This window comes from Rhinoderma darwinii, chromosome 1 (genome assembly GCF_050947455.1).
Source record: "Rhinoderma darwinii isolate aRhiDar2 chromosome 1, aRhiDar2.hap1, whole genome shotgun sequence".
In the NCBI taxonomy this organism is placed as follows: Eukaryota; Metazoa; Chordata; class Amphibia; order Anura; family Rhinodermatidae; genus Rhinoderma; species Rhinoderma darwinii.
In genome coordinates, this window is record NC_134687.1 from 18,371,963 (window position 1) to 18,398,220 (window position 26,258).

The window sequence follows — 26,258 nt, forward strand, 5'->3', positions numbered from 1 at the left end:
TGAGTTCAATGGCAAATGAAAAGGCACCAGGGCTAGATGGCATACCAGTGGAGCTGTATAAAACCTGCGGTGATGTGCTTCTGCCAGAGTTATTGACAGTGTTTCAGGATGGTTTTGAGAGGGGGTGTCTGCCCCGGTCAATGTCTGAGGCTGCCATTGTAGTTATTCCTAAGGAGGGGAAAGACAAGACTATGCCTGAATCTTATCGGCCAATCTCACTGTTGACCTCAGATGTTAAAATTCTTGCAAAAATTCTTGCCAATAGGCTAACGAAAGTAGTGACCACCATTGTTGGCCCAGACCAGTCAGGGTTTATGCCATCAAAATCTACGGCAGTTAATCTGAGAAGACTGTTCCTGAATATTCAGGCAGATACTGAAGATGCTCGGTCTAGAGCAGTGTTATCCCTAGATGCCGCTAAAGCTTTTGATAGTGTAGAGTGGGGATATATGTGGGCGGTGATGAAACGCATGGGGTTTGGGAACAACTTTATTACCTGGGTACGACTGTTATACAAACAGCCAATGGCAAGAATTCAAGCTAATGGAAGGATGTCTGAGATCTTTGCTCTGGAAAGGGGGACGCGTCAGGGATGCCCGTTATCCCCGTTGTTATTTGCTTTAGCAATTGAGCCCTTAGCGAATGTTGTGAGACAGCATCCGGATATTGAAGGATTTAGATATGGGGACTTAGAGGAGCGTATAGCCTTATATGCGGATGATGTTTTGTTATTTTTAAGGGGACTAGATCGGTCGTTGCCGGCAGTTATAAATGTGCTGGAAAGCTTTGGTAAATTCTCGGGGTTGAGAATCAACTGGAGTAAGTCAGTGCTACTGCCGCTTACCCCTTTGAGTCTGCCGGTGGTGGTGAGAGGGGTGAATATACCCTGTGTGAAGGAATTTAAGTACCTGGGGATTACAGTTTCGGCAAAGGTGCAGGACTTTGTTGCCCTAAATGTGAAACCCCTATTGGAAAAAATCCAAGATAGATCAAAAATTTGGTTGAAGTTACCGCTCTCAGCACTGGGACGGGCGAACTTAATTAAAATGATTTTAATGCCCCAAATCCTTTATGTGATACACAATGCTCCAGTGTGGTTACCTAAGTATTGGTTCAGGAGGATTCATAACCTGTTCAGGGACTTGGTGTGGAAAAGGGGGATTCCTCGAAATTAAAATGTAAAAATTGCAGTTACCAAAGGAGCAAGGTGGGTTTGCTATCCCAAATGCGTGGGTATATTACTTGGCGGCGCAGTTGCAGCACTTTGCAGGATGGAAAGATAGAGAGGATTGGGATTCCAGGGGGAAGCTGCTATTCTACCTGGGGCAACGCATGAGTATGCTAGAGGCCTTGGAATCCCATAAATTGAAGAGGGAGGCGAGAGGAAAACCTACCTTGTTATTGCTTCATAAGGTTTGGTGGGAATGTAAGGCCTTACTGGGAGTTACGGGGTGCTCTAATTACATGCCCATCTGGAACAATCCATACCTTGGGGAGGTTAGCACACTGGAGGGATTTCAGGAGTGGGAGCAAAATGGAGTTCGAATGGTGAGTCAGCTATATGATGAGGGAATTTTTAAACCTTTCTCACAGCTTCAGGAAGAGTTTGGCCTCCCCCATAGGTTATTTTATCAATACCTTCAACTGCGGCATGCGGCACAAGCACAGGCAAGGGTGCTGGATATGGGTTGTTCCAGTATGGGAGTGGTGGAACAGATACTGGGGGCAAGAGACACAAAAGGGCTTATATCTCTAGTATATGGCACGCTGCTTCTCAAATTTCTAGGAGATCCGATGGCAGAAGTTAAAACAAAATGGGAAAGAGATGTGGGAACATTGACAGAGGACGAGTGGGGGGAAATATTAGAGTCACCGAAAGTCCTCTCCCTTAGTGTGGCGCATAGGAGGTTGCAGCTTTTTCTCCTACACAGAGTGTATAGAACACCTAAGGTGCTCTGGCAAATGCGGCTTAGATCTACAATGGAATGTCAAAGATGTTTATTGGATGGGGCAGATCTGAAACACATGTTCTGGAGTTGTCCGAGGTTGCACGGATACTGGGGAGAGATTAAAGAAATGGTGTCTCGGATATATGGCAGGGAATTCCCACTGGATCCTAAGATATACCTTTTGGGCTGCATGGGAGGGGTGGAAGAAGATAGGGCTGAATTGCTATCCATTAAAAAAGTACTATATCACGCAAGAAAATTGATTGCTAAATACTGGCTGCAGGGGGATCCCCCGGAGGTTTCTGAACTAGTGAGTTATGTTACTTATACGGTGGCTTTGGAGCGAAGAATATATATGAAACGTGGAGCGATTCATAAATATGATAAGCAATGGGGTAAATGGGCACAATACTATGGATTGGGAGGTCAATAAAAGTGGAGTGAGATATATCAAGGGATAGAGACATGGGCGCGCAGGGGGGGAAGGGGTGTGGAAGGGAGTTAAGGTTGGGGGGTGGGGATGTTATTAAAGAACCATATGGGAAATATGTAATGTATACACAGAATTTATACGAAAAGATGATATGTGTAATGTAAATTTTATTTCTCTGCTGAAAGTGGATTTATAGCAGATGACAGATGTATATTGTGTATTTTCAATAAACAGTTGTTTGATTTAAAACTCTATAATAAACCTATATGCAGTGAGCTCCCTCTAGTGGTGGCTGCAGGCAGACAGAATTTTATAATTTAACTCTGCTTTTAATGAATGGCTCAGATGGGTGTTTCTGTGCACTAAAAACCCCTCCTACGTATGTGAATATAGATGACCAATGTTTAAAAATCACTGCCCGAATGTTAGGAGTTATTCTTGAAAACTGAAGCAAAGATAAAGAGCAATTATTGAGGATACAAACCAATCAGATACCGTCTTTCATTTTCCTAGAACAGGCTATATTAATAATATCAGGGATGGACAGTCTGGTCCTCCGGGCAATACGGATCTTGGGTCCCTTACCACGTATGATAAATATATTTTTTTACTTTAAAAACCTTAATGCTTTCTTTTATCAGTGCTTAGTTTTCATTTCTATGAGTTTTTCAGACTTGCCGGTCTTACAAAAAAAATTAAATACAAAAATAAATATAAAAATGTAACTCAATAAGAGCTGTATACATCTGTATTCAGTGAACTCCCCCTAGTGGTGGTTGTACAAGTCAGAATTTTATCATGAACGGAAAGGGGTTTTGGCGCTCTGCATAAGAAAAAAAGGATATATGGTGCAGTTTGTAGATGGAGGACTATAGACCTTCCTTTTGCTCTGGCTGATCAGTCAGGCCCTGAGCAATGTGACCTCCTTGGTTATCATGGTACCTCTGTTGGATAGCATTGTTCACTTGTAGCAGTGGAATCCTGGCACCAAATCAAACTATAATAACATTTCCATACCGTTCTTTGGGTTCCCTTTGGGTATTCTAATATTCTCCTACACACCAAAAACATATTGGCCTTTGTTTTTGTGTCTAAGGTTGTGACACAGATGGTGACATAGACACATAAAAGATGTTGGCACACTACATACAAGAGATAGCAATATATTTTATTGATTCCTATGGGCAGCTCCTCGACATTCTCTTTGGCTATTTTTGTATTTGCCATTTAGTTTTAGTTATTTAATGAAATATATTTATTGAACTGCAATAGTTACCAGTTATTCCCCATGGGCAGATTTTGCACTCAAAAATTTTCCTTAGTTATTTAGGACTTTGAATGGATAATAGAAGAAATGGGTCAAGTCCAAAGATTGGCAGTATAAACTGACCCCTTAGGACAATAGACCAGGTCTTCACCAATGGAATTGCCTGCATACATCTTTAATCTTCTTGGAATTGACTGCTTTGCTTTGAAGCATTCTTGATCTACGAAACACCTCCGAAATCGATTCAACTTTTTGCTTTGTTCATTTGTCAACAAGCAAAAACAAATGATGTAAATATAATGGCATACACACCTTAAAAGAGATTCAATTGTTGTTGGAATCTAAGGAGCAATAGTTTCAAGGATCCTTATAATAGATGTGAACGACCTTCCATGGTAGAGGAACGTAACATGTTCTACATAATGTACATCACATAAGTAATATATTTCATTAGTGCTAACAATTAGTTCCAAGAAAAAGTAAATGATGTGGCAATGACCCTGTGGGCTGACAATTAAGGTGAAATTACACCTTAATAGTATATAATATACAGCTAGTATATTGGGGTCCATGAGCTAGGACCACCAACAATGTCCACATGAAGGCACCATGACAATGTAATGATGCTGTATCATGAGCGATGTTTTTGTCTTAATGTCTAAGGAGGCCTTCAGACAACTCTGCTCAACTGATCTTCCCAGGAATGAAATATCCGCAATTCCCTATTATTTCCTTCAAAATATAAATCGTGAGACATCCACCATGATGTGGTGTGACCTGTGTGGCCAATCTCGGCTGGTAATGTCAGAAAATTTACTGGTGAAATTATGATACGACTCATGGTTTGGGGGTTTCGAAAGATGGGGTAGGCCTTGGAATACTTTTGCTAAGATTTATTTATACAAAATTGGAAAACCCTTTTGAAGGGGTTGTCTCATGTGTAGGCAACCCCTTCTATAAAGAAAGATGCCCTGATGATTAGCCAGAACCACCAGCTATCTGCTAGGAAGTCCAGTAGCAGAATGGGCTAGCAGGAGCTGCTTTCACTATGGCCCATAGAGGGGGGTCCCAAGCAAGGGACCTCTCTCTCTCTGACATCCAGTTACCCCAATAGGGCATATGGACAGGGTCGTCTTGGTGAAACAACCCTTTAATTTTTTGCTGATACGATTTTGAGTAATGCCAAAATTGTCCAAAAATTGCTCATTCTAAAATTTCTCTTTTGTACAGAACTCTATAACTTTTGATTTTTTTTTAAATTGTTTTAACAAAATTACACACTACCACTGAACTTTATTGTACTGACCATGACAACTTATGCAAAAAAAAATGTGTCAACATGCCTGGAGCTCCTGGGGCATAATCCAGCAGCTGTTCTTCATCCTGCCGAGGTTTGCTTCACTACATTTGCGCTTTCCTTTACACGTTGTATATTGTTGTACCAATCTGCTTGTAGCAAGTCTACAAATTGTAAAGAAACGCTGTATTGTGGAACGTGTGTCCTTAAATGAATATTCTAATTTCCCTTAGGCAGTTCCTAACCAATTTTTCAGTTTGAAACATTTATCATGGTTCACCGAAGTTGTTAGTACAGAAAAAAAGTACTGTTAGTTTCCATTATTCCAAATGTGGGAAATTAACTTCTTTCATAGTGATCTCTCGTAGATTTATGTCTACTGATATGCCAACCAATTTGTTTCCAGCCAGGATTACAAGGCATATTATTCATTGTTGTGCCAGTGGAATATCATCTACCTCACTGTTATACTACAGTGCGGTAGCATTGTTGCCCAAAAGCACCAGAGCCAAGGGTTCGAATCCAACCAAGACAGCATGGAGTTTATTTTCCCCATGATCTTGGCTTAGAGAGTTCCGCTCTACCACAGCTCCTTTCTATAGGTTTACATACAGCTGTACTACAGTTCTGAGAATGCTAAAATGGGTTTGGCAGCCTAGGATTTTCCTTATTTCTACTTGGGAGAAATATGGGACATTGCCATCAAAGTTGGACATTTAAATTAAATTTTGATAGATATGAGATAGATAATTTTTCGGGTAAATATTGTGTATGCAAGCCTCAGGACCTCGACCTCCAGTCCCATAATTTAGAAAAACATGTGATAGACAGCACTCCTGTCATGATCTGTGGGTATGTGGACCAACTAGGCCGCACCGCCGTAACGGGGTAGCAGCTGGCCAAGCAACAGTGTACCAAGTCTATACAAAGTCCAAGTTTAAGGGTACCTGTAATAGTCCAGACAGTAGCAGCGGCTCGGGCACAGATGGTACTTTGACAGCAGGTGATGCAAAACGTGGCAGGAGGTACCAGGCGTGGCAGATGACACCAGACGTGGTGTAAGACAGCAGGCGTAGCCGATGGCACAACATGACTCCAACATTAGAGAGGGCATAGGAACAAATACAGCACGGGATACAGGGTACAGGTAGCAGGGCGCGGGAACACAGGGAACAGGATACAACTAAGGAACGATTTGCAAGACTAACAGAGGAATACACAACAATGCTCAGGCAAGGAGTGAAGGGGCAGGGCTACTTTATAGTCCAGGGTGGTTTGGGAGTAATTAGTTAATTCTTAACATGTGTGCGCTGGCCCTTTAAGGCCAGGAATGAGCTTGTGCGCACACCCTAGTGGTCACTGCAGGAAAGGACGGCCACATATGCTGGCATCTCCACAGAGGAAGTCATCGACAGGATGAAAGGGGTCTGCGGTCAGCGACCGCGGCCGTTACAACTCCACATAATTTGTTGAAAGAAGACGTTTTATTCACCCATATGTAAAACGTGATGTTTCAGCCCCAGCATGGGCCTTTCTCAAGCAACTTCAACAATGTGCAGAACGTGATTTAAATATTATATGACATGTGATTACATGATTATAGTAATTTAGGTTAAAAAAAACAGTGATAATACACAACGTTGCATTCACGTATGGGTGAATAAAACTTATTTCACTTGCACAAATTATGTGGAGTGCTGCCTATTCTTATAGATAGATAGATAGATAGATAGATAGATAGATAGATAGATAGATAGATAGATAGATAGATAGATAGATAGATAGATAGATAGATAGATAGATAGATAGATAGATAGATAGATAGATAGATAGATTAGATAGATAGAAGTTTGGCCACATTGGCTTGATTTAGCTATAATTCATGTAATAAGATATTTAGCAAGTGACAGAGTATGCTACTTGATTAATATCCCCGGAACGGAGTGAATTTCCTATGGGGCATGGTAAAGTGGTGGTGTCCTGTGGAATGGATGGTACATATAGATGTTGTACTGTTGTCACATGCTACATATATGAGTGTTAAGACTTCAGTTTATAATGGAGCCATGAAAGCCACAGTATGCCATCAAAAATACAGAAACTTCTGACGATATGAAAAAACTTTATATTCCGATCCTCAAATATCTTCAACTTTACCATACAAAATGGCACTTGTTTTCCTATTAAACAGTAAATCTTCTCATTGAATACCTGCAGTTTTATTTTACTGCTATGCCTCTGGGGATTTTCCGCATACCTGTATACATATATTTATATATGACTATTGTATAGGGCTTCTGGGTATGCAGCACTTTAAACAATTAAAATGTCTACAAGGAATACGGAACAAACAAAGTTGTTTGAGACGTAATATAAGGTAAATAAAATCTTCTTCACCACTGGAAAACTAGCAGTTTGGAACATTTGTTTTAACCAATTCATTTATAAAATTGTGGGCACATTTGCAACCATTGGTTTTTATTGTTTCAGTGCATCAAAAATGAAAAAAAAATAAATAAACATAAAACAACTTTGCAAAAAACAACAACACAAACAAAACTCCTGTGTTTAGAGCTTTTATGCAGACCTATACTTCGTCATGGTTACAGACTACAAACAAACCCTGTGTGTAGTCTGATCATGCCTACTGTAGTCTGTAGGTTGGCAGGAAGTGGGGCAGAGGGAGTGGTGTAACAAGATCAGATTAGAAACACAGGGTATGTTTATGCTCTGCATTGGATTTGTAAACACAAAACAATCAGAAATTAATTTTTAATTTACAAAGTTGCCTCTTTTTTTAATTTATTTTTTATAGATGCATTGGAAGTATAAAAAAAAAATGCATACATCCGTTCAGTTGCCATCATTACCCACAGTGACACCATTTGTTTTTTGCATTATAAATGTTAGACACTGTGCCTCTCAATAGGAGAAGTGTTTCACCCCCTTGTGGCCATTCTGTATACCAGAACTGTTGACTGTTTCCACCTGTGAGTACAAAAACTGTTTGATTGCATATTAACTATTCCTCTATCATCACTGCAAATAACCCTGGGGTCCTTGCCGATACTCAACCTTAATAGGGCTCAGTCTCTAAAACTAGGGAAAGCTTAATGCCCTGTTCACACTGAGTTTTTTGACGAGTTTTTTGGCGCGGAAACCGCTCCGCAAAACCCGCCGAAAATGCCTCCCGTTGAACAAGTTTTTTTGCCGCGAGCAGAAAAACCACATTGCGGTAAAAAGAAGTGACATGACCTATCTTGAGGCGGTTTCCGCCTCCAAAACCCCATTTCAATCAGTTAGAAACGGGAAAAAAAGGCCTCGACAAGTTTTTGTCAAACCACTGTGCAAAAAACGTCTGGAGCAGTTTTTGCAGGACGAATTTTCCTCCTGCAAAAAAACTCAGTGTGAACACAGCCTAACAGTCAATTGTGTTTAACTTGTGAACTCTTGTTCATCAAAGAAATTTGTCAAAAGTGAATATCCCCTTTAAATATTGAAGATCTGGATTGAATATCGAAAGCTGGCACTAATATTTTTGCATTTTCCCTTTTTTACATATCGGAAACGCGCCTGCCTCCTCTTAAAGGTAAGTCAGATATTTTTGATTTGTTCTCTTTGAACAGCTATATAATATGTATCTGATAATTCTTATCATTGCATGAGGCTGGAACTGTGAAAAAATTCTGACATTGAATTCCTACCTAATATTTTTGCATAGACCAACAAATTAAAATTGTAATGGGTCAATGTAAAAAATGTTTGCAAATTCTTTAAATCCAAGAAGTTCATTCCAAGTTTAATAGTTCTTCTCTTTTTTTGTTGAGTTTCCTTGGCAAAGCAATAGGGAAACAAATTTCTCATCAGCTCTGTATATGCATCCATTGAAATATTTTAAAACCACATCTCCAGTTGACTATGAAGATGATATGTATTCTTGTATTTGATTCAGTTTACATAAAAGCCGGATTTGAAAGGTTCACTTTTGTTACGATGCTAAAAATAAAAGGCCCTGTGTCTTCTCGACTGGCCAACCAACTATCCTTGACTATTGGACTCCATACAATCAGTGGTGGTTCTAAACTTTTTGCAGTCTTAAGAAAAAAGTTAAGTGTTTCCACCCTCCCCAAATTTAAGCTTAAAAGGATGGACCATATATCTATACGTTGCACCCCCTTGCTGTTTTGGTAGGGTCCATCAAGAGTCTTATCTCATGGATGGTATACCACTGTATACAGTTTGGTGTCCATGATTTATACGCATAGGTGTCCATGTAGTCTTGTCAGTAGCACTATAGACAGTCTAATACTTAGTAGCCATAGAGCCTGATTATTTACAATGTTGAAAACTAACAATGAATGGTCTTGCGTCCTCTGGTCAATCCTCTGTCCTTGGACCATAGGTCCTCATACAATCGGTTGTGGTTCTAGCATAAAATGAAACGTACCCCCACCCCAAGTTGGTGACGGAAAAGGCAGGGATGGACTTTATATTGAAATGCTGCTTCTCTTGTGTGGAGTGCCTTAGGGTTCTCATCACACCTCAGGATGGTGCACCCATGTATGTAGTCTGATGTTCATGTTACATATGTGCAGAAGACCTCCTTGTCCATGTAGTCCTGTCAGTAGCAGTTTAGACTATCAGAGACACAATAGCTATAGAACGTGCATATGTTCAGAGCTGAATTAACATTAGTGAGGAGCCCCATCCTGGGACCCTGGAACACACATGACTCCCTATTACAGCCACATATAAGACATGAAGCTGTGCATTTTGGTGGCCCTCTCCACTGATGTGTATGGAAGTTATGGCAACATCTAAGCCAGTAACTCCCTTAGACTTTAAAGAAGAAAGCCATGCCCCTGTTTTCCTAAGTGATGGGGGGGGGGGGTAAATATTGCCATTCATTTAGTAGCCCCCAAGAGAGTGCCACACATAGTACCCCTTAAAAGAGTGGCAAACAGAACATTTATGGTCTATGCACAGTTCCCCAAAATATTACTATACACATAGTGATCCGGAAAATATTGCCATATGCATAGTGCCCCGGAAAATGATAACACATATTGTGCCTCCAATAACAGTACCACATATCAGCTCTTCCAACCTGTGAGATAGGCACCATGCAGGTGGTTGCAATGATGTCATCAGATTAGGTAGGACAACAGTTTCTCCCAATCCTATTGTGATTTTTACTAACTGGACATGAAGAGTGGGTGCTTGAGGCCCCCTAGGTCCCAAGGTGTTGGTGGCCTTCTTATAATCCTACCTTCTTATGTTCCAAGTTACTTTACACACTGAGTCACAGGAGACAATCGGCCCTACACCTTACACTTACACCTGGGAATTTTTTGTGCCTATATTCCGCTTTATCGCAGTTCAATGGACAGTGGTCTACATATATATATATGGTCCGGAGATCAATCGTCATGGTCTCCAAGCTTGAGATGAAGTGACTTTCTGTATTGGCCCCGGCATCAAAACTGCACTCTCACTCGTTAAACAGCACTGTGCTGAGACAGTTCAAACAATGGTGCCACACTACCAAATAGGGTGCTGAACGGGTCCTGGGTAACCTTGGCCTATCACTGTACCAGAGAATCCTCTGGTTGGACCAGGCTTTCCCACCAGAATGGGCCATTATAACAAAAAAAACCATAAAGGTCCAGTAGAAGACAACCCTATTTGGAGACAATTACTTGGAACGAGGGTCTATTTCTTATGGGTTGATTCACAAATAACCTATTAGATCTTATTGCTGATGCTGTATGTCCTGTGTGTGCAATGATAACAACACAGATGACAATTACAATCAAATTAAAAGTGGACGAGTTTTATCAAGATGGAGAATGGAACAATTTATGGTTGACCCAATGAACCTCAGTCAGACACTAATGGGGCTTATCTAATAGAAGAGGCAATTTCCGAAGCAGCCTTATAAAAAGTGAACTTTCTTATGTACTTCAAGCATGAAAAACATAAACTAAACCCCTTCCCCCTCATGTAATGACCAAGCAATTTTTATAGTTTTTCCATCGTCACAATCGAAGAGCTATAACTTCTTTATTTTCACGTGGACATGGCTGTATGAGGACTTTTTTTTTGTCGGGATGAGTTGTATTTTTCAATGGCGCAGTTTTGGTGTATGTAGAGTTTTTTTTTTTTACTTTTATAAAATTTTTGTGGGGGGGGATTTTAAAAAAACAGCAATTTAGCCATTGTTCTATGCGTATTACAATTCCAACGATTACTGTGTGACATAAATAACACATTACCTTTATTATATGGGTCGGTACGATTACGGCGATACCAAATATCTATAGTTTTTTATGTTTTACTACTTTTGCACAATAAAAACACTTTTGCACTAAAATAATTTTATTTTGCATCGCCGCTTTCCAAGAGCCATAACTTTTTTATTTTTCCGACAATGTCGCCATATAAGGGCTTGTTTCTTGCGGGACTTCATTGCTACCATTTTGGGGTACATGGGACTTATTGATGAACTTTTTATTCTTTTTTAGAGGGGGAATGGGAAAAAATAGCAATGTTGCCGTTGTTTTTTGCCTTTGTTAGGCCCTCAGCTGCCATGGCACCCCATCGGATGCCCGCAATTGTATTTGCGGGCCACCGATGGGTGACAGAGGGAGCTCCCTCCCTCTGTAAACAGCTGAAATGCAGCGGTCGCTAATATTTTTTTTTATCCATTTCTTGAGAATATTAAAATTACAAATTATGGTTACTAAATTTCTGGAGATGGGTTGTCGATGCAGAGATTTATTCTGATTGCCATATCTGGAGGGAAGGAATTCTCTCCCTTAGATGGGAAAAAATGGATTCTGCCTCATAGGGTCTTTTGTCTTCTTCTGGATCAACAATGCAGTAAAATCGGTTGAACTGGATGGACTTAGTCTAATTTCAACCTTACCTACGATGTTACTATTATGTTACTATGTTAGGCCTAATAAAATGTACATTGCGGACAGCCTGCGGATGACACTGTAATCACGGGCTGTGCACATGGCTACGGTCGTGTGCATGAGGCCTTAATATTTATGTCTTTCTTGACTAATAAGGGTATAGACATTAATAACTATTGGAATTTTGATCCAAGTAGTGTCCCCTATGACAACACTGGCTGACTGAAGCCAAAGACCAAAAACATTGTCATGCAGACCACAGGGTTGGTGGTGCTTCTTAAACGAGCCTGAATCTTCTACATGTTAAAGGGTCACTAATCGTTTGACAAACTTCTGACATGTCATAGTGGCATGTCAGAAGTTTTGATTGGTGGGGGTCCGAGCACCAATCGCTAAAACAAAGCGGCAGAAGCGCTCAACCGCTTCGTTTTTGTTTGGTTTTGTCCGGAAAGCCAATGTATCGGAGTACGGGCTCATAGACTTTCTATTGAGCCCGTACATTGATTTCCGGAAAAAGCCAAACAGACACGAAGAGGCTGAGCGCTCATACATGTGCTTCTGCCGCTTTGTTTTAGCGATCGGTGGGGGTCTCAGTCCTCGGACCCCCACCAATCAAAACATCTGACATGTCACTATGACATGTCAGAAGTTTGTCAAACGTTTAGTTACCCTTTAATTAAATAATGAAAAATTTTATTTTGAGGATCTTCTTTAATGAGGATCTTATAGGATGATCTTGGATTTTCGCGGAATACACCCTGAGCTTCTGTGAGGCAGCGGCACACTCTGTACATAGAATATATTAGACGCAGCTCATCCTCTCACTTCTGTCTCGCCTCTACGGTTTTTAAATGAAAAGAAAATTCATGCTGTTTTTGTTGTGACTTCTAGAAAGATTGTTTTTCTTCACGAGATAGTATTCCCCCCCCCCAATCGATATTCAGACATCTATAGTCAACTGCTGTCAGGTCGCTGCGCTAGAATTCACGGAATCTAAGCAGTACATAGCCTTGTCGTAATGGAAAGGTTACGCTGCTTTTGAGTCAAGCATAACATTATTAAATAGATTAACATTCTGCTTTGCGACACGTTCACTTCCATATTTGAAAATTTTCATTATAATTGCACATAAAACTCATAATAGGATTATAAAATTGTGTAATTTGATTATAAGGTTTTTTATAATAAAGGCCAACAGTGTTGAAATTCACATTTTGTTGAAATAATGTATCCAGTGAAAGAGCATTTATTTGACTGAGATGTAAGAAAACTTCCCAGGAAAATTAAGTCTGCATGGCATCGTGTCCCAGATGGAGATTCTGATATTTATTTCAGTTACTTATATAGCGCCAACATATTCCGCATCGCTGTATAGAAGCCCTCACTTACTGTCCCCACTGGGTCTCACAATCTAAATTCCCTATCGGTCTGTTTTTGGGGTGTGGGAGGAAACCGGAGTACCCGGAGGAAACCCACGCAAACACGGAGAGAATATACAAACTCCATGCAGATGTTGCCCTTGGTTCGAATTGAACCCAAGACCCCTATACTGTATGGCCAAAAGTATGTGAACACCCATCTCTCATAATTATTAGGTTCAGGTGTTTCAGCCCCATCCATTACAAACAGGTGCATAAAATCAAGCACACAGCCATGTAAACTCCATATACAAACATTCATAGCAGTATGGGTTGTACTGAAGAGCTCAGTGACTTTACTCGTGGCACTGTCATAGAAAGCTATGGGATCTGTTCTAGCATCAGTTTCCCTCCGACTCTTCTGCAACACACCGGTGGGAAACTGACAGGGACAACGGACATATAATAACGGCCTCTAAGTGTTATTATTATCTGCTTGATCTGCCCTGGTCACTTGTAAGTGTTATTAATATCTACTACATCTGCCCCAGTCACCTGTAAGTGCTATTATTATCTGATAGATCTGCCCTGGTCACCTTTAAGTAATATTATTAATATCTGCTTGATTTGCCCCGGTCACCTGTAAATGTTATTATTTCTACTAGATCTGCCCGGTCGCCTGTAAGTGCTATTATCTGCCCCAGTCACCTGTAAGGGTGCATTCACATATATCAGTTGCATCTGCATCAGTTTTTTTGTCTATCAAGTGATTACAACTGATGCAAAAATGTATCTGTTGCCATCAGGCTTTATACAACTTTTTACAGCAAAAACATAAGTTGTCATCGGTTGTTGTTAGTTGTCATCAGTTTTTAACATCACTTTTTACCACAATGGTCCACCAAAAAGGTAGTCTAGGGTCTGAAAATGTGGCAATTTTATCAGGGTGATGCATAAAGATGTAGCCATTTTTATCTTGACTTTTAACGCTTTAAATACACAGTGGCGAGAAACTTTATCTTGACTTTTTCAATGACTTTTCAATGGCTTTTGTTGTGTGATATCACGCTGCAGCAAGTTATCAGAGTCAAGATAAAGATTATGAGAGTCAAGATAAACTTGGCCACATCTGTAGTTTGTGTAGATTAGATACATGTTGTTTACTTGTGATTTCACAAAACTTCTGTTGTGTTCCTGGCATTTCAGAAGTTTTTTTTTGTTGGGGTCCAGGGTGCTGGTATTCTCACTAATCACTAAAACAAAGGGGCAAAAACCTCTCTGATCAAAGGCGCCAAACACTATCCCTAACTTCAGGGAGGAGCTCGTTTTTGCGCCTTTATAGCTACCCAATCCCACCCACATCTCCTAACCACCCACACCACACCGATATATTGGTGTTATTCTCCCAAGCCGGGTGCTGCCGGAAGGTGGATGCGGCAGCACCAGGCGTTCATCCGGCAAACGGTACTTTAAGATAGGATACGGTGCCGGACCACAAAGGGAGCCAGACACAAAAACACTGCAGGTAATGTTTTTGGATCCGGCACCTGCACAGGTCCGGCACCGTACGGTGGCACAACTTATGTCCAATGTGCCAGAACAGATCCAATTGAAAGCTATGGGATCTGTTCTAGCATCAGCTTCCCACCGGCTTTTCTGCAACATGCCGTAGGGAAACTGACAGGGACAACGAACATATGTGAACGGCCCCTAAGTTTTATAATTATCTGCTAGCTGTGCCCTATTCACCTGTACGTGCTATTATTATTATTATCTGCTAGATCTGCCCTGGTCACCTGTTAGTTCTAATATTATCTGCTTGATTTGCCCCAGTCACCTGTAAGTTTTAACTGCTAGATCTGCCCGGTCATCTGTAAGTGTTATTATTATCTGCTAGATCTGCCCGGTCATCTGTAAGTGTTATTATTATCTACTAGTTTTGCCCGGTCATCTGTAAGCGTTATTATTATTATTATTATCTGCTAGAACTCTTATTTTATATAAAAAATATAAAACATTACAAGTGAAAACTTAACAAAATGATCAAAACAGAACATAAATAAAAAATCTAATTCATATATATATATATATATATATATATATATACATACACATAGTACATCCCATAATATAGTAATCAAATCGAGAATAGTTTTCATAACAATTTTTTTTTCTTTTTATTCCCTTTTCCTCCTTGATAAACATAATGTAATCATATAATCAAAATAAACCCCAATTAACATAACAATACAAAGAAGACATAACAATAGATGTTAGATGTTATAAGACCAGTCCAGCCACACTCGCATACCAATACTGATCCGGCCACACTCCCATACCAATACCGATCCAGCCACACTCCCATACCAATACCGATCCATCCACACTAACAAATACTACCAAACAATACAATAACTCCCCACATACTATGGCCCATTTGCCTCTAAAACTGCTTAAAAATGTGAAAATTTATCAAAACAAATGATCAAAAACAGAACATAAAACAAAAATCAAATCCACATATAATAGTATACATAGCATACTATGCTAATCAAATCAAGTAATAAAAAAATAAATAATAATAAATAAACATAATATATATAATATAAATATACAATATATACAACATATACAAATACAACATATAATCACAGTCAATTTACAATACAAGACAAACAATATAAACCCTATAATTCCATAACCAAAACAATATACAAAACCCAAAGATCATGGTTCAGTGCCATGTAAACCTTTCATTCTAAACCATCTATATTTCAAGACGAAAAGCTAGGGTGGCAGATGTTTCAGTTCACCACCACGATGTTGAAGGCTACCAGGCTAAGGCACCCTAAAAGAGACACCCCTCCAAAGAAAGGATGCCTTGGATGCACCCAGCTTTTCAGATTTTAAAGAGTGTACTTTCACCAGGTCACCGAAAATGTTCCTACTTACTTCTTCTACTAGGAGGATTTTCCGACGCGTCGGAAATAAACATTGTGTATTCCAAGTGTAGAACCTAACCACTGCACTAACTAAGAATAAAGTGTTCCAGTCCCTACTACCCAGGTCTCTAAAATCCCCATAGGCTCACTCTGCAAAGGAGAGGCTCAGCAGCCGAGGTCAGCCAATGGAAGCCCCCACCCGATTGTAAACCTCTATATTAAAGGGACAATGAAGCAGGAAGTGCTCCATGCTTTCCAGAGTGTCGCCACACTCTTCCTGGGGACAACCCTTTTCCTCAGAGTTCCTGTACTCAATTATCCCATACATATAGCTTACCATAAAAGCAGCACCAGGTCAAGTCCCAAAACTTTGAGGGGATCCGAACTGAATTTAAAAGACTCAACCCTACGTCCAGATCCCGACCTGGGCAGTTCCTGAGGGTCAGTGGTTTCCGAAAATGGGTCGACAGGACCCTATTGTCAAGGAGTCCTTATCTCCCACATCCCAAGACCCCACCGACGGATGACCTTCAGAACCAGTGTAGCATAAGCCGGGAGATGCCCGTGTGGGGTGCGGAGGTCCTTCACTCGCCCTCCTGTCTCTCATTCCTGGAAGAAAGGCTGAATCCACCCCTATAGAAGACTATCCACGGAGGAGCCCACTCTTTCCAGAGGTTTGACATATTGACCATACACAACCCCCCAAGTCTCCTCGTGTGGTATGTCACCTCTCTCTTAATTAGGTTCAATTTGTTTCCCCATACCATAGATCTGAGTCCAGAGAGTTTCTGGCAAAATGCATACACTGCCCAAATATATTAACAAAGGCAGCAGGAATGTTTTAATCAGATTGACCCTTTCTCTGAGGGTCAAAGACCAACCCTTCCACTGGTTTACCTTTTGAGTGGCAATCTTCAGACTGCTCTCCCAGTTTTTCGTGGGGTAATCCCCTGGCCAAATTCAATGCCCAGGATCTTTGCAAAATGTTGGGGCACAGGGAGGATGTCCAGGAGACAAAATTCAGGGTCTTCTCCCAACCAGAGACTTTCACACTTTTCCTGGTTGATCTTGGTCCCGGATGCCTCCGAGTAGTGATCCACCTCCCACATCGCCCATCCAGCATCCAATTGCGAATAGACAAATACGGTGACATTGTCAGCATAAGCTACCACTCGGAGAGAGGTTTCCGGCACTGCCAGGTCCATCTAAACCCCTACCAATGGTCTACGATCTACCCTCCTAAGGAAGGAATTGATCGCAAACACATATAGAAGAGGGCTTAAAGGACAGTCCTGATGAACACCTGACCCTACCTGAAAAGAGTGGCTGATCCAACCGTTCACCAGTGGGAAACTCTCATCCCCAGCGTATAAGGTCTTCAACCAATCTACAAATAGTCCGGCAGACCATATCTCAAACGAGTGGACCAGAGATACTCGTGATCAACCCAATCAAACACTTTCACCTGATTCAGAGACAGCAAAAAACCCTACCAACGAGCCGCCCTGATCTGCTCCACAGACTTGCGGACACCAAGTACAGCACTTAAAGTACTGCGGGCTGGAACAAAGCAGTGCTGAACCGGTGACAGAAGCTGGGGTGCAAATTTCACCAGCCTAGTCAAAAGCATTTTTGCCATAATCTTTCTGTCCGTATTGAGCAGCGCTATGGGGTGCCAGTTCTCAATGCGTGACGCATCCTTACCCTTTGACAGCATGATAAGAGCTGACCTGCTCATTGACTTGGGTACCTGCTCACTTAATACCTCAGTCAAGAGGGGAACCAAAGTGTCCTTAAAGGTCTTGTAAAACTCAGATGTTAGGCCATCCAGACCTGGTGATTTTTTGGAGGCCAGCCCCTCAATCGCCATTCTAACTTCCTCTTCTCTCATCGCTTATTTCAAAACATTAAGAGAGGAGTTTACCCCGGGATCAGGAACCATCTCAGTCAGGAAAGCTGACATCACTTCCCGATCCAGATCCTTCTTTCCCAAGAGGTGTGAGTAAAAGGCTCTAACGATTTCCAAGATCCCTGTTCTGGATCTTTTCAGGGACCCTGTACTATCAAGCAGGCCTGTCACAATTTTACTATCAGCTGACATCTTACAGTTCCTGTAGCGTTCGGGCAAGCGGTACTTACCAAAATCCCTCTCAAAAACTAAAGATGTGTGCCTATCATGCTGACACCTCATGAGCAACTATTTCACTCTAGGGATCCCGTCACGGCAACCCTCAGTCAAGACAAGAAGTTCGAGTTTCCTCCTCAGACCTTGATACATCCGGTATGTATTCAGGCTTCTGAGGTTCGAGAGCTAGCGCAAGAAACCCGTCACCCTTTTTTTGAACATCTCCCACCACTCGGACTTAGTGCTACATAGGCCCAGCAGTGGTACCTGGCTCTGCAGAAAATCCTCAAAGGGCCGTCTGATTTATGCTTCCTCCAGGAGTAACAAATTCAACTTCCAAAATCCGTTGCCCATTCGGGGAGTGTCTGAAACATTCAAAGAAAAAACAATTAGACAGTGGTCGGAGAATTACACTTCCACAACCAATAATGGTGAAGAGATGGCTTCCCGCTTTAAATAAAACCTGTCTATCCTAGACCTAGTCTGACTACCTCTAAAGTAAGTGAAACCCGCATGGACTGGGGTATGCCGTATGTGAACATCCACCATGCGAGACTCACTGACTATCATATTTAAGGCAACGCTATCATAAGCCAGCCTGTCAGTGGAGCCTCCTTTATCACGGGACCTTGTGACAGTATTGAAGTCCCCTCCAAAGACCACCTGCCGACTTGTAAAAAGAAAATGCTTAATACTCATCAAGAGACATTTTCGGTCCCACTTGGACTGGGGACCATAGATGTTTATAAGCCTGAGCTCTTGTCCCTTCATGAGGAGATCCAAGATCAAACACCTCCCCATTTCTAACTCGATTACCCGTCTGCATTCTACCTGCGCGGTCTTAAAAAGAACCGGTACTCCGCTATACGGCTCGGCCGCAAGAGACCAATATGAAGGACATGCCTCCACTCGCTCTCTGCTTTATGTACAACCGCCAAATCTGTCAGCCTGGTCTCTTGTAAAAATAAAATGTCAGCTTTAACTCGGCCAAGAAAATCAAAGCCGGCAAATCTACCCGCATCAGGCTTTATACTGGTGAAATGAATACTCGCCAGAGTCAACAGAGTGGGCCCGCCATCATGAGTGATCCAGTCAGATGGCCTTTTTCTTCCCACCCCCCTCATTATCCTCTTCGGATGATGAGACAAGTCACTCTTCTCTATACTTCTTTTTAAGCATATAGAAACATCCATATTATTACTGGACTTGCCAAGACCCTGTTTGTTCTTTTCTCCCACCTCCAACACAGCCTCCCCCTCTAAGGCTACTACAGCAATTGAAGGGAGAAGCTCAATGTTACCTGCAGGCTCTACCACCACCACCTTCAGCACCTCACCCTCGGCCTCATCCTCCAAAGAGTTTAGGTTATCAAGGGGTTGGTACCGGTTGGAGAGATTAAAAAGAGGGGAGTCAGTCTGTCCTTCCACTGATACCTTGCCAAGGGTTAATGGGACACATGGGTCCCATTCTAAAGAAGAAGAGTCAACCTCCTTCCTCTTCTTCTTTTTCTTTGTACCCAGTTTCTTCTCTAGCCACTTTCTGCTATCGTCATCCAGACTATCGCACTGGGAAAAACTAGCATTAGTGGCATCCTCCTCCTCTCCCTCAAGTCTCTTGACTTCCTCATTTAGATCACCATCCATCAGGGCCTCAGCAGCATGTAGGGCTTCCAGACCAGGGGCAGCGACCCTCCCGGGATTCCTCCTATTCCCTGGCCTTTCGGCGATCTTCCTGACGCCTCAGTTGGGCTGGCGTCTTTCTAATTCTTCTCTTCACTGGCCTCTCAATCCCCTCACCTCTTCCGGCCGCCTCCCCAGCAGGGCTGGCTTCTTGGCCAACACCCGCTAAAGCCTTGGCCAGGTTGGCAAGGGAACGAGGACACCGACTAAATGGGTGACCGAGGTCACCACAAAGGTTACACCTAATCTCCACACAGGAAGCGGCAAGATGGCCAACTCCCCCACACAATGCACACTTCTGCACGGAGCATTAGGCGCTGAAGTGTGTGGGGTGACTGCTCCTGTGACAGAACTTTGACTACCCCTGGTAGAAAATCAAGATCCAATCCCACCCCAAGAAGGTTGAGGAGGGAATGTGGATAACGGTGTTACCTGAACGCCTTAGCTTGACCATAAACGCCCAGGCCCCTTACCAGATACCAAACTCATCCCTGTTCTTTTGGGGTAGATTCACAACTTCGCCATAGCGAGCAAGCCAGGTGGTAATATCGACATAAGAGGGGGACTCGTTACATTTTAAAATGGTCAACCTCTTAGTATCATTCTGGCGGGACACCGCCTGAGCAGTAAAGCCCCGCCATCCGAGCTCTGTCCGTGCCAGCTCATACTTGGATGAGAAGAGCTCAAGCCCTTCAGCCCGCATGAAGCTGGCATCAAACCCCCGGAGACGCATGGGGATGTATCAAGGCAGAGATGTCGCCTGCACTGAAGCCCATCTTCAGGAAAAGCTCAAATACTTTTGTTTCCGAGGGGCAAGTATCACTGCTAATCCACCGAAGACGTGCTACATTCACTACTGTGGGACCAGACTTTTTGGAAACCTCATTTTCATTCAGTGTGGAGGACCAAGGTCCCCCACCATACTCAGAATAGGGTTACTCTCTGTCTCTTTTGCACCACCCTCAACCTCATTAGCTGCTGATCCTCGGTGCCACTTATCTCCACCATCTTCAATCTGCATATGAGAATCACTAGGAGGGGGCGCCGTTGAATTGCTCCACTGGCTTTAGCAAATACCCGCTGATTCATATCACTGTTTGCTAGATGTCCTTATCTCTGCCCAGGCACTGCTTATCTCGGTCCATTTTGGTGGACCCAGCAACTTGAATGTTCATCACAATATTTTGGCTTGTAGAGGGGACTTGCCGCCCAAAGTCCTCTCCTTTCTGGTAACTCCCTTGGCCAGACCAAGGAGGGCCCGGCCTTGGGAGCCCCCACAACCGCAAACTTTTAATTTGTTCCCAGACCCGCCGTCTCGACAGTCTCCCCGCCGCCTACCGGAGAGACGTTCGGGTCCTTACTGGAAACACCGTAAACACCACTGTGAACATAATTTTTTACACCACTGTTTGGCCTTTCGGACGATTGCATCACTGCACCACTTTTGCTACCACAAGCAGGAGTGACGTTAACTATTACATCCCCACTGACCATCATACTCTTCCCGTCCCTGTGCACTGGGCCCAAGTTCATGCTCACCACTTCTTGTTTATTTTTACCTTTTTTTATTCTCTTTCCCCTGGCCCGTCCCCTCCTCCCCCGGCAGATTGGCTCCAAAGGAGAAAGCCTGGGGCTGCACAGGGGATTTCTGAGTCCTGATAGTGGTGATGAGTCTCCCCCCTGGGCTGCTGCTGTCAGATTCTTTGCCGGACAAATCAGAGCAGGACTGTGAGGTGGAGGGTAGTGGTATCTGCTCTGGAGGGATTCCACTGTGTGATGCCTGAAGGTTGACTTGTAGGCAGTCAGATGAGTCTTGTTCTTGATGAACAACCTGGCTTGACATTAACCCCTTCAGAGCCTTCTCTTTTTCCATCTCAAAAAAAGAATCATCATTACATAGTTTTTCTTTAAAGGGACTGCTGTTAACCCTTATGTATACTATCCTTTCTTTCAACAACTCAATATGTCCTTTCAGAGAATTTAACTCATTATTAATCATCTCTCTTTTACCTCTGGAAGAATTGTTTGCTCATGAACGGGCACCATTTAACTGCCCTCTGAGCAGTCCCAGTTTCTTGCCTGTATCCTCATATTCCTGTAGATATGCTATGATTCTGGAGCCAATAGATGAAAGGGATTCATTGATTTGTAGAACCCCCAGCCCCCTTCGGTAAGGCTGGGGGGGGGGGGAAGCCATCTCATTCCTCTGCCCTCTGTGGGGGGTAATGTTGCCAGATCTTGCTGTGGCTGTACTTGCCTGGGAAGCCCTGGGGTTTCCCCAAGTTTCAAGAGGTTGCACGGGGCATACATCTCTGCCTCCCCGGCTTGATCTCATTGCCCCGCCTGCCCCGGCGGGTTGCTGCTCCACTGCTCCCCGGGAGTCTTGAGCCAGAGAATCTTTCTCCATGCTGGAGAAACCACTCCCTCCTGGAGAGAAAGGGAGCAGCTCTCCACAAACTCCTGATTCCTCCAATAAACTAGCTGGGAATTAGCTCCAGCACCACTGACTCCTCCTCCAGGAAACAGTACCTGCTACATCTGCCCCGGTCACCTGTAAGTGCTATTATTATCTGCTAGATCTGTCCCGGTCACCTGTATGTGCTATTATTATGTTCTAGATCTGCCCTCATCACCTGTAAGTGCTATTATTATCTGCTAGATATGCCCCAGTCACCAGTAAGTGCTATTATTATCTACTAGATCTGCCCTGGTCACCTGTAAGTGGCATTATTATCTGCTAGATCTGCCACGGTCACCTATAAGTGTTATTATCTGCCAGATCTGCTCCAGTCAACTGTAAGTGTTGTTATTATTATCTGCTAGATCGGCCTGGTCACCTATAAATGTTATTATCTGCTAGATCTACCCTGGTCACCTCTAAGTGCCGCTATTTCTACTAGATTTGACCCGGTCACCTGTAAGAGCTATTATTATCTGCTAGATCTGCCCTCATTACTCGTAAGTGCTATTATTATCTGCTAGATCTGCTCGGTCACCTGCAAGTGTTATTATTGTCTGCTATATCTGCTCCGCACGTAAAATTGCGTATCCTCTGTTGTATTGCTCCACTGCCTCTAGAAGTGACATCATCACCAGAAATGTGTGTCAGAGGCTTCATGAAATGGATTTTAATGATAACACACAAGCCTAAAGCTAGTTTCACATCTGCTATCATTATTTCAGTTTTTCTTTCCATCATATGAACAGAAAAAAGGAAAATAATGGAACTGCCGTTCACATGACAGACATCAACGGTGCCAGACAGAACACATTGACTTTGCATGCTGCGCTATTTTGTCCAGAATTTTTGGCAAAATCTGCAAAAGATGTGAACACAGCCTAAAATCACCATGCACAATGCCAAGTGTCAGGTGGAGTAGTGTAAAACACGCCACCACTAGAATCATGCAGCCACTGGTGGATGCAGGAAAATCCTACCTACCAGAATGCCTAGTGCCTACTGTAACATTAGGTGGATAATGGTCTGGGGCTTTTGTTCATGGTTTGGCCTCTTATTTTTGGTGAAGGCTGAAGTTAATACTACAACATACAAAGACACTTTAGACAACTTTGTGGTAGCAGTTTGGGGTACGTCCCTTTCCTGTTCGAGCTCCATAAAGACATGGTCCGAGGAGTTTGGTGTAGTTTGGTGTGAAGGAACTCGAGTGGCTGCACAGAGCCCTGACCTCAACCCCATCCAACACCTTTGGGATAAATTGGAGAGCCGATTGTGAGTCAGACCTTCTCTTCCAACATCAGTGTCTGACCTCACAAATGCTCTTTTGCCAGTAAGCACAAATTCCCAAAGACACACTTCAAAATTTAGGGTGTAATTAAAAGTAGACATGGGCATATTCGTCATACATTGATGGTAAGCCCTCAAAACTGATTCTGCTGGTGGGTCCAAGGCAGATCAGTATGCCCAGCAGTACCACATTCATATATCAGTATTCTGTAGGCACCAAAGGTCTGGTCCGTACCAACCACCAATTAGTCATATCAACCATGTCTCTTATGCAAAAAGACATACCAATTAAATATCAAATAAACATATTATTGACCAAAAACGATACAAGAACTATCAGAAGTCCATCCCGTGTATAGAAGTTTCGAATGAAGACTCCAACTGCATCATCTATATTTTAGTACGGACCCTGAGGAACAGCTGCCATGTCAGCAGGCACTGGTGGAAAACGTGTGGGTGATAGTGGTCTATAGTAAAGCCCATGAGGAAAATCGGAGCTATAGTATAGACCACCGTCACCCACATGTTTTCCACCAGTCTCTACATGACAGCTTAATTTCTTCATAAAATAAAATCAGTCCTCTTCAATAGGTAACAATGACCAAACCTTGTTTCCATCATGGTGCCCCTACCAAAAATATTCCAAAGAAGTTATTTTGCCCCCTACCACCCATTGTCCTATATATTATTTACAACATTTAGTGTTGGTCCCCCTAAATGAAGATGTCGCTCTTGCCCTTAGCTCCTTATTTTTACCACCATTATTTTTGCTTGAAGCGATCACTCCACCACTGCTTTTATGAGATTTGGTGCAATTTCAGATTACATTAGTGGTTGGAATCTTTTTAATATTAATATTAGTTACAGATTAAAATCTGTTTTTGAGAGTTTTTGTGTAGTTAAATGTTGACCAATGGGCACTTTTTTTTTAATTTTTTTATACAGGATATATATACAGTATATACAGAACATAACACAATATACACAATAGCAGTTAATTTTGTGTGAGGTATTTACCAGATGCTCCTGATTTATGTACGGTCATAAAACAGGGTTTAATACGGGCCGGTTAAGTATTTCATTAGTGCAGTAAATGTTTCAATGGTGCGGCTGTCTGAGGCTGATTAGTGATTTAGTATTACGGTCTTTAAATCTAAAACATTTTTGAATGTGTCTTAAAATTGAAAACGGAATGTGCAGTCGTATGATAAGCAACCATTACAATACGGTCGTATAATGAGCTATTTATGTCATCTCTTTCGGAGAGCAACTGACCAAACTTATGATAAACTGCGGTTCACTGTGTGTATTTGCACTTGGTTTTATACTTGGTAGCCCTTTTGATTCCCCCAGTGAATCATGTGTTGTCCTGTTAGGTAAGTAGGGGACAAATATATTTGGGCTGGTGCTTTACCGCTGACCCACATGGTGACATAATTGTGTTACCCTTTATTTTAGTGAAGTTTGGTGACCTGCCTCCAGGATCTGTCAGCTCTCTTGACTGGTCTGTATCAGTACATACATGTATTCCCCATTAAATAACAATTCTTTGACATCTTTTCTTAGAACTCTGCATTGTGCGGTTCCTCTGTTATTCCTCCTAGAAATGTATGAATAAATTGATAACTGGGTGTTACCATTCTCCTTGTCAAAGGGGCGTGTCCCTACACAGTCTCACTCTATCAGCACCGATTGGACAGTGTCACTCTTTGTAGGGACACACCCCCTAACTGGTAACACCCAGTTGCCAATTTAGTTATACATTTCTAGGACAAATAACAGAGGAACGGCAAAACATAGGGTTCTAAGAAAAGATATTCTAGAATATACTATACCATATACTAGTGCAAACAAAAAGTACATTTATTTAGAAAGTCCAAGTTCTAAATCTGACCCAGATAATGAGTGATCAAGTTTATATAACGCACAAATTTCCCATGGTAAAATTATTACAAGCCAAACTCAGTGTTATTATACTGTTCAAAAATAATAATTCAGCATAAAAGCTTCCAATACGTTTTTTGGAGCCTAGAAAATTGTTGCAAATGTCATATTTAAAGGCCATGTACACCTTTGAAATGTTTTTTTATTTTTATTTTTACAAAAATGTGTATCAGTGTGATTGGTACAACTTTCAAAGTACTTTTTATTAAAAAATATTTGTAATTTTTGACATACAGCTGCTTTGTATCCTGTATACGGAGCAGCTGTATCGTGTGTTGAGACCTCTGTCAGGTCAGCTTGACTGACGGGTTCAGTGACAGTGGGTCCTGCGTCTCTCCGACACGCAGGCTCCACCTTTTAATTATCACATTCACACGCGGTGGATACGCTGCGTAATAGCACGCAGCACATTTGCCCTGTGCGCCACAGGGAATTCCGAAAGCGCACCAAACTGTGGTGCAGTTTTTCACCCAGAATGTCCGCTGCGAAAAAAACGGCAGCACTTAGCTGGCAAGCTAGCAGACCGGCCTCCTGGAATGGCGCCTCATCCCAGGAGACCGCTGTAGCCTGTAGCCGTGGCAGTCACGTAGGAGGAAGCG

The 26,258-nt window shown here is 42.3% G+C and overlaps 1 protein-coding gene across 5 annotated transcripts in view; it reads left to right on the forward strand.

Moving 5' to 3' along the window:
- Positions 1 to 26,258, forward strand: part of CTNNA2 (catenin alpha 2) — a 1,837,255-nt gene that overhangs the window by 810,612 nt on the left and 1,000,385 nt on the right. Inside the window, exon 8 of one of the 5 annotated variants that reach the window (XM_075855983.1) lies at positions 8,536 to 8,657. The exons of the other annotated variants lie outside the window; for them this stretch is intronic. Coding sequence (XP_075712098.1) covers positions 8,536 to 8,568 — 33 coding nt within the window. The 3' untranslated portion in view covers positions 8,569 to 8,657. Of the gene's footprint in view, positions 1 to 8,535; positions 8,658 to 26,258 lie in introns of those variants that run through there. 5 annotated transcript variants of the gene reach the window in all.